The sequence below is a fragment of the Anguilla rostrata genome, chromosome 18, assembly GCF_018555375.3.
Source record: "Anguilla rostrata isolate EN2019 chromosome 18, ASM1855537v3, whole genome shotgun sequence".
Lineage (NCBI taxonomy): Eukaryota > Metazoa > Chordata > Actinopteri > Anguilliformes > Anguillidae > Anguilla > Anguilla rostrata.
This window is the reverse complement of record NC_057950.1, coordinates 20,976,862-20,987,049: the sequence shown is the minus strand read 5'-3', so window position 1 is coordinate 20,987,049 and position 10,188 is coordinate 20,976,862. Positions and strand designations below refer to the sequence as shown.

General features: G+C 38.3%; 1 protein-coding gene across 1 annotated transcript; it reads right to left on the bottom strand.

Moving 5' to 3' along the window:
• Positions 1 to 3,498: 3,498 nt before the first annotated feature.
• hmx3a (H6 family homeobox 3a) lies at positions 3,499 to 7,495 on the bottom strand. Its single transcript, XM_064317844.1, has 2 exons — positions 5,760 to 7,495; positions 3,499 to 5,189 (listed from the first exon to the last, which is right to left on the bottom strand). Exons 1-2 carry the CDS (start codon positions 6,046 to 6,048, stop codon positions 4,579 to 4,581), a joined length of 900 nt encoding a protein of 299 aa, XP_064173914.1. The 5' UTR covers positions 6,049 to 7,495; the 3' UTR covers positions 3,499 to 4,578.
• Between the last annotated feature and the right edge of the window lie 2,693 nt (positions 7,496 to 10,188).

Below are 10,188 nucleotides of genomic sequence, written 5' to 3'. Positions count from 1 at the left end.
AAATACTTCATAAGACGAGCAGTAAGTTTGCAGTAACTCTGGCCCACTGAAAAGTAGACTATTCGTATGTCTCCTGCGGTCGCACTGTCCTATACAGTGTGCACATTTACCACTGAATTTTACAAAATGCATGTCTATATCCATAACCTATCCTCACGACTTGCGCTTATCCTACAACGCACGGATTCGATTAGCTCGTAATGTAAAAGTTGTGTCTTTTATAGCATAATACATTTTGGGCGATGCAGATTCTAATTTGTCGAAACGATCGTAAGGGATTACGGTCGCGCGCGGCAATCGGGGAGTTAAAAAGGAATTACTTAAGCCGTTGCCCACTTGAACCACGCAGAACTGGCACTATGATTTATGATGGGATCTGTTTAAAACCGGGCACTCAACTTTCCATTTCAATGTAATACGCAAAGCAGCCCTCCGGTCACATCCGATACCTGATTTCTCTGAACCCATCCTTTCAAGCCTCTTCCCTTCTCTTTTACATAAAGTTGTCATATGGATGGGAATTATCGAGTGGTAATTTTTTTCTGTTTTATTCGACTAAATCAAGGTCATCAGCGCTACTAAAACTGCCAATGAACAATGCCCTTTATTTGAAACAATATTTTACAGACGTTTTCAGATCGATACTAGCCGAGGAATAATGCTATGGCAATCTATTAATGCTCGTTAATGGGCCAGTGTTAGGTTTGCATGGTACAAGACGTCAATATGTAAGTGATTATTAGGCCAATATTCGAATGTGCCCTCTACATAGAACGTCCCTTCGTTTTAAGCATCATCAACACAACATCATTACAGATGTCTGTAAGCAGACCACTTGCGTAAAGAGTTTGTCTCTCAGATCTAGGTGGGCCCATGATCTCCTTCCAACATTCAGAAGGAGCTTAATTAAAGTTAAGAAAAATTCATTTCATAAATTACAACCCACCACCGCCACTATTATTGCTGAACCATTGCTGCTATATTATTATTATTATTATTATTATTATTATTATTATTATCAGACGTTATAGTAGTAGTAATTACTATTAATATTATAGCACCACATGCAGGTCAGACAATGCTCAACTACTGATCAACCAATGTGAATTTCTCATAGCGCTTCATGTTTTTTGTGCTTCCCATGTTGAATCTGGATTGTCAGAGGACCAGTGTTCTCGCCTCCCTTTCCATCAGCTGTTCTACTAGATGGAGTGTCCGACGGCCTCAATTCAATTTTTTTCATTTATTCACATGTGTAATTCTTCCCGTTTCACGGCACAGGTTAAGATCGGAAAATGTTGGTTTTTTATTTAATTGTCTTACTTCTGTATTTTTTTTAAGTGAAATGACATTGGCACTACCCTGGGAATTCGTCAGCTGGCCATAGTTGGAAAATCAAGGGCAATTTGTCCACGACACAAAATTCGAGACGAGCACAGCAACAGAAAAATATGGTTCTGTTGAACATATTTAACATTTAAAGTAACAACATGAAATGTAATAATTGTATTGATTTTTTTGTAGTGGTCAGCTGAGCAAAATTGAACAGATAAAGGCCAACTATAAAACCTTCGTTCTGGAAACATACTGCTAAAGTTTGCTATTCAACTAATGTTTCCACCGAAAACATTTTCTCGCCATTATTCAGTAAAGGAAAAAGACAGTTCTAGTGTATAGCAATGGGCATTATATAGCCTAACAACAACAACAACAACAACAATAATAATAATAATGATTCTCTGTCCGTTTCACACGGTAACAGTTGTTAATAATTCTCACCACAGATCTCAGTTATAAATAGATATGTCTGTAAGATTCATTCAGTTAGAATGACTTGTTTAAGCTTTGAATTCCTTAAATGAGAACATAATATAAAATCTGTAGTTTGCTAAAAATGCGAAACATTGCGGAATTATTTCATGCGCTCAAATCGCTCTTACTTATTCCACTGACAGTAGGTAGGCCTAGGCTGGCATAGCCTACGATACAATTGATGTTGGTAGACAATTATTTTTGTTCCCAAAAATCGCATGATATAAGTTTTGGCAAAAGAGGACTTAAAATGAATTCGTTATTTTTAAAGCCATATCCCTCAAATGAAACTGAAAATACAAGTGACGAAACCTGGCTTCTTCCTTCGGCAGCGGCATTTACCGTTACTTTGAAGATACAAGGCAAGAAATGAAGAGGGCTCGAGTTGGAAAGGTTTCGAAATGTACAGACGTGCTGTCAGTTATGATTAATTATAGGTTTCCATTTCACAACGATATCAGTCATGGAGTGTACATATATAGCTTGATTTTGTAGGCTTACAACAAGCGTGTTGGTATTGGTTTTATGTAGGCTACTGCGTTTCCATAAATTGTTCAATGTGGTTTGACTGGAGTTTGAAAACGTTTTGAACAGGTCAACGGACAATAATACAGCAAAAAATATTCCCTGTATACCTTATTGCTGTAACTGCACTGCCTGCCTAGTTAATTGTGGTAAGACCGCTTAAGCAACTTTTAACAATGATTTTAAGAAGCGCACACGTGTTCAGCTCAATCACTGACTTCACAATTGCATTGTGCATGCAACGGTTATAGGCCTGCTTACATATCCGATTCGTGTTAAATAGGAAGTCATGTACACGCCACTAGGCGTGTGCAAGCAACCATACCTGAGGTGTATTCAACATGTGCAGTGATTTGAATTCAAATAGACCAAAAATAAGCACTAGACAGTACACCTCGCCAATAAAACATTTCATATAAATAACAAAATATTTTGACACACTGCGCTATAATTCAGCCTATAAAAATATTCCAGTAATCCAAGTTTAGTGCATCTTCAGAATCAAAACTCGTTTAATAACATAAAAGATCATCAATCAAAAATATTTTTTTTCCTCTTCCACTCAAAATAACGTAGTGGGGAAGTTGTTGTCCATGCTTGCTCAATTATCTGGAACTTTTGTCGAAGAATACTTCATTAATAGGCGTAAATAGATGTCGATCTGCACATAAACACAATTGTTGAAACCAGAAACTAAACTAGAAAACAATACAAACTTATCCCTAACACGTGCACGCACATCTCGCAAATAATACTTTGTCTACTTGAATACACTACATAAATTAGTCGAGAGGCGTTCTGTATACATTTTACGTACCGTATGTTCGGATGAGCCCATTCTTTCCATTTACATGGATATCGTTATCCATAACGATACACCTTCCTGGAAAAGTCAATGTGTTATAATACATACGAACTGAAATATTATTAATTAGAACGTACAATGAAGTGACACTGAAACAGCGACTGTTGGTTAAAACTTGTTTAAATGAATGTTCGCGAATTTGGAGTATCAACTATTTTATAGGTGCACTATAAAATGTAGTTGTCTGAGAAAGCTGGAAATTAACATGGAGTTTTTGTCTTTCAACTTCGATAAAAGTAAACCGAAAATCCACTTTTTCTGTTTTGTGTCATCACAATTTACACACAAGGACCGAATAAAGAAAGCTTTCAATTTATTCCACAACGCAATTCAGCAATACAATATCAAAAAGTTTGTTCTATAATACAAAAGGAGAGTAGCAACTGCATGGCTTATCTCCTTACTTATATACATATTCATTTGTACAATGTGTTATCATTAAAAAAAGTTTAAAAATTACATAATCAATGATTGCCTTCAAGTAAATTAACATCGGTGAATCATGAGAGACCGGTAGGCATGAGACATGTATTTTTATCATTTAAGTGTAAAAAATGAAAACATGATAAAAAAATAAACAGTGATTGTCCCCCATATAAAGCGCTTAAATGCGTGAAGGGTGTATTTTTTATCGAAGCCTATATGTCCGTGCCGAAAGTAAATAAGTTACGGCATTCACATTCGGCCTAAAATAATAAAAGAAAAAGAAAAATGGAAATAAGGAAAGAACGCTAATGTACAGTAAGATGATAATTTTACTTTACAGTGCGTTGACATAGCGGACAGTATTGCACAAATATTAAAGTAACATTGATAACAATATACAAAACAAACTCATGTACGATTTCTTAAACAATACATCGAAGCAAGTTTTACATAGCCTACACTGTTTTGCAAATTGCATTAACTTACATATCCCATTTCAAATGAACACTGCGGCCAAAAACGGAAAGATAATCCGGCCGCCATAAGGATGTCCTGTCTATCTTTGTGGGCGTCTCACATTTTAACGGAATTTCCTAGTCATGAAACAGTGAAATCACTTTTAATTTATAAAAAGGAAAAACAAGTCTTTGCCCCAAAGCATGTTTTCAGGCCTAATTTCCGCGTGTATTGTTTTACAAAACTTACCCATAACTTTATAACGTGGAGCCCCATAATAATAATAATAATAATGTGGCGCATATTATATGAATGATTAACTTTAAAAATGGCTGAAAATTAAACTTCGGCTCGTAAAATTTCAAGATTCATTTTTTTATTTTTCTTACAAAAATAATGATTATAACGTTAGTCATATTAAGTAATATTACATTTAAATTACATGGCAAATATAGAAAATAAAAGAAAAAACAAACAAACATAAAACTTAGTTTTCAAACTGGTCTGAGGAGCGGTACTGAAGTGACTATAGGGTGTGAATAGTACACAGGGTGGGGAAACGTGAGTAGAGGCTGGCTGACTGGCACGTTGCCCGCCGGACTCCCGGTCTCCGAGGCTGAGTTCTCGTGGTACAAAATGGGCACGCGCACTATCCTCTGTGCCGCCGCGTGACTCAAGTTAGCGGCCTCCAGTTCGGCCGCGAGCTGTCTCTTCCACTTGTTTCTTCTGTTCTGGAACCAAATCTTTACCTGTGTCTCTGTGAGGTGCAGCGACGCTGCAAGGCCCGCTCTCTCCGAGCTGCTCAGGTACCGCTTCATGTCAAAGGTGGACTCCAGTTGGAAGACCTGGCTCCTAGAGAAAACGGTGCGCGTTTTCTTTTTCCGGCACGGTTTCTTATCCGGACTGTCCTCCCTTTTCCTCCAGTCATCCACCCCGCTTTCTTTCTTTCCTTCCTCCGAATCACTCTCTTCCAGAACGATTTCGTCAGCACTTTTGTTATCTTCATCCTCTTTGGCGTCGGTGTCGGATTTGAGCACCAGGTCAGGGGAATCTCTGTCTGTGCCAGAGGCCGGAGACGAGTCCCTGACGTTTGCTTTTTCTGGGACTAAAATTGAGATAGAAAATCTGTTACCACCAACGTCACCAGACATCTTGAAAAAAACATTCTGCGGTTCCGGTAAGTATCTCGAAATCTCCAGAAAAATTATGCACCGACCGCTTTACCTAAGGACACGTCGACGTGCATATTCTGAAAGTGGGTTTAATACAATAAAATAAGCTACATATTCAAAAATGAAAAAATTATGTTTTATTTTTTTGTAGGCTATAACTGTTATTGAGAAGAAATTATTTGAAACATGGAAACGTAACTGACTTGTATTTTTAATGAATTGCATGAAATAATAAAATCATAAACTAAATAAGCTAATTTTGTTCTTATTAAAATAAATTATTGGTTGTTGTCGACGGATTTTACAGAGCACAAAAACCAGAATGTAGACTTTAATATTGCTGTATTTCTGATGGAACATTTTGTCGTCACGTTCGCACTTGTTCACTGAATTCTAGATTAAAACACCTGAAGCATTCTGTCATATTAAATACCTTATTCGCGCATAGTCTGTACTCGTTACACGTTATATAGGAACAAAATAGAAAGGAGAAGAAACCGTACCGTCAGTCCGGTGTAGATGGCTGGACGCGCTGAGCGTGTAGGGGTACCACCATGCCGCGGCTCGCTCCAGGTAGTGCGCCGGCAGACCAAACCTCTGGGTGGGTAATTCAAAGCGAGGAAAACTTAAGTCCCCGACCTGAGACAGTGAAAAGCTGCCCTCCAATGCCCCTTTCGACGACGCAAGGACCGGCTTGGGTTTGGAGGGCTTGCTATCGCAGTTCAGAAGGTTCTTAATAAAAAATGGAGAATCTTTAGCAGGAGTGCAGGTCTCTTGCGCTGTCTCGGGCATTGCTGCTAAATGTTTTGTGGTCCGAATGCCTCAGACCACAAATGCGCGTTGTAAAATAAAATCTTTAAAAAGGCAATACCGAAGGAGATACGGTTGTTGGTTTATTTTATCTTGTTTCCTTCTTGTTATACTTTCAAAGCTTTTTCATAGGCTGAGTATATTGTAACATGAGCGGCAATGACGGCAAATATAAAGAAATACGCCGAAAAGTAACATCAATCTTGCATCCAGGTCCTGTGGTCCTCTCTGAAAATGTAGCAATGCAACTGCGTCAGTCTGGCGCCAGATGCTAATGATGAAATAAAAATGTCATCCAAGTTAAATGCGGAGAGTATACGGCGATTGGGCACGTACAATGGCAAATGGGATTAAGGAAGGGATGGGAAGCAGAAAGAGAGAGAGAGAGCGAGAGAGAGAGAAATAGAGAGAGAGAGTGTGTGTGTGAGTGAATGCGTTAACAACTAAGTCCACCCTCCCTAGATTTGGCGCTTTGGCATGTAGGCTGTAGGCGCTCCATCGTTATTGGTCTTATATAGTCCAATTAGGCAGCAGATGAGGACAGGGCTATTACAAAGGGATATGGAGTTTACGTAAGTGCCCCTGGAAGTAGCCTACGGTAGGCAAATGACTAACCTCTGACTGTTGGTGCAAATTATAACTTCATTTCCATTTTATACGGAGTTGGTTTTGCTTTTTTAAATTTTTTTTTAACAATCTCTTTCCGTGAGTCCGCTTAGCAAAAGAAATTGTTGATTGCACTGGGCGACATTTTAAAGTCTGACCATAAAAGTTTCGTTCTCGTGACGATCGATAAACAGGAATGGGAAATTTTAACTAGACGCCTGCGTTGTCACAAAGAAAAATAATAGCTACTGCACTTAACTAGCCTATAAAACCATTTGCGACTGGCATATCATAAACACAAGTTGCACAAATCGCAAACCGGCTCGCAATATATGTGGAGACAATGGCAGCGAATGACGAAAACTAACATTTGAACAGAGACCTAAAGGAGTGTGTGCAAACGATGCTTTATCCGCACGCACCTAAAGTGAGTCGCTTATAATAACACTAAAGGTGTAGCCGGACCTAGCCGCCATTCACTTGGGAAAGTGCGCTTCTGAAAGTTTGTCATTCCCTAAGAGTTGGTTTATGGGTCACCTCCCTTGAACGTTTGTTGGGGAAATTAATAAGACATGAAAACGGGCTGCCCAGACTGATCGGAAACGTTGAACATTATGTTAATTAAAATGGGCTATGTGTAATAATAATAAAATATGATTACTATTTTTGCTTACAAAATTTTAATTGTAATTTATTTGGGAATGTTTCAAATAGTGCACGGTATAGGCGAATACTTCCTTGACAACGTCAAATGTCCAGTTTTCTGTGCCATCAAATATTACAATTCAGAATTTATAGGCACAATCAAATGAAATAGTAAGTGTGACATATAATCTTTGAGGTTCTGGAGCCGATGAACAGAAATACGAATCCTACTGCGCATAATGCACAGTGAAATGTTCATTTGTTATCTGGTAGAGTTGAATGAACACTGGACTTTTTACTGTGTACATTTCCCAATAGACTGAAGCTACGTTTACTCGAGGCCTACACTATAGATCCTCCCAACAACCGCCGAATTATTGTCACATGATAAATAGTCAATTAATGCAGTAAATGCATTTACATTTTTATATATTTATAGGAAAACATAATTCAGCTCTGGTCCAAAGCGCATGTGGAAATTCTGACAGAGAACTTTTGCACAGAAGACTTGGCACTGCTTTGCATTAAACAGTTTTGTTTACTGAATACCCTACATGTAGCCTATACGATTGCTTCTGTGTTTGTACATAAAACCAGTGGGGGCAGATGGGCAGAAAATAGCCCCGTAACAATGCGAGGGCTAAGCGCGCATTAAAAGAAATGCTGTCAGTATAGGTAGCCACGATAAATACAGGCAAATAACGTTTTACCTGCAACCAGCCGCAACATATGATGTAAACATTGGAGTATTTCTAATATTTGAATTGAAAAGGTGCTCTACAGCCTTTAAGGATTCTTTTCATGTTACGTAATAGTTCATTCACAGGATGCAGGCTACTTTCGTAAATTTTCTTAACAGAATGTAATTGTACATTATCAGTTATATATAATATTAGTTAGGCTATATATCATAAATACATGGCTGTCGATGGATAAACAGTAATAAGATAGCGACCTCTATGGGCTAAAATGAACATAACACAAAGGCTTCCCATAATGCAGCAACGCACCAACGGGAAATATGGTCAAATCAGAAATGAAACAGTTCAACTGTAGCCTAAGACAAGTATGCTGTATGCTGTAGCCTTAAACATGTATTTAGTTAAACTGCAGACACACATCTTAGATCACTGTTTTGTTAAAATAAATAAATAAATAAGGACGTGGCTGGTTCCAGATGTATGATCGAGGAGAAACTGGATATAGGCTATGTTTTATAATAATAATAATAATAATTTTATTATTATTTATTGGCAATAATATTATCCATAAATATCAATATAATTTACTACTAATAATACTGCTACTACTGTTATCAATAATAGTAGCAGTGGTAGTATTAGCAGCAGTGGGGTTTTGGGCGACCAACGAAATTATGTTGGATTATTAAATGACGTGACGACACTGTGAAACAAATGGAAGAGTTGCCACTAATTTACTCAGCCGTTACAACCTGTTACTAGCACGCTAACAGGCAATGTAACCGTGTCAGTAGACTACATAACCGGTATAAATATCCGTAGGCTGTACTACAATGTACTACATTTTATTCTAGTTTTACTTTAAAGTGACATAGGCAGCGTAATGAATTCGTGGTCGTGCAATAGCCAAATGGAAGGTTGCCGCTGTATTGACGTAACTACCGTTAATACGTTACTCAATTATGATCTTAAGACATTTGATTGGACGTCTAAGTAAAAGTAATGCGGTAGACATTTTATTGGAATGATTGCACGTCATTATTCAGAACCGCTCATCATTCCTCATTATTCATCACGTTAAATCGGCATTTCTATATATGCACATTGCTTTTATAAATGTGCTTTCCGTTTAACAACCACTTGATACCCGATAGAAAATAACATTAGGCCTCACGGCAAGTGCATCCGCACCCTAACCTACGCAAGAAAATACACAGTGATATTGCTGAAATAAGCAACGCTCTGACGACAAAATTATTTTTATTACCTGTGGCGCATTTCACATATATTTGTAATTTTACATATGATGTGTATGCTTGTGGATGTAGGCTATGTGTATTACTGGAAGAGAACATTTTATGGATAATGAATTCAATAAAAAAATGTTTTTTGAAAAGAATAATTAGGTAAAGTGTATTACTGTTTCATATTAAATATGGAACAGCACTCAAACAATTTGAGTATTGTTATTTGTCGTGAGAGACCTCATGTTTTTGTTATAAACTGAAGGCCAGTTCAATCCAGTAGGCCAATGTCCATCCTCAACCAGGCATGCATTAGTTATAGCCTACCTGTCTTTCGTGAATAGTTTAATTTATTTTTATTTAACCTTTATCTACCCAGGGTAGGTTCGCTGAGCATGGATGCTCTTTTGCAGCAACGCCCTGCTTCACACTCATACACATTCACACCTGGGAGCTGCCCAGTACAACCACAATCCTCTATTGTTGGCCACTGAGCAGCTCCACTAGAGGCAGATAACATTTTTTTAGCCAATTAAATCAGGGGATAATTGGGTGGCAAGTTTTTTTTTTTGCGAGAGCCAGATCTGGGATTTTAGCCAGGACACCAGGGAACCCCCTACTCTTTGCGAATAGTGTCATGGGATCTTTAATGACCACAGTGAGTCAGCACATAGGTTTAACGTCTCATCCGAAAAATGGCATCTCCTACAGCACAGTGTCCCCATCACTGCACTGGGGCATTGGGGTTTATTTGACCAGAGGGAAGATTGCCCCCTGCTGGCCCACCAACACCACTTCCAGCAGCAACTCAGTATTCCCTGGTGGTCTCCCATCCAAGTACTAACCAAGTCCACACTTGCTTAGCTTCAGCCAGTTGGCAGGAGCAGAGTGCGTGGTGGTATGGCTGCTGGCCTTTAATTCTGATT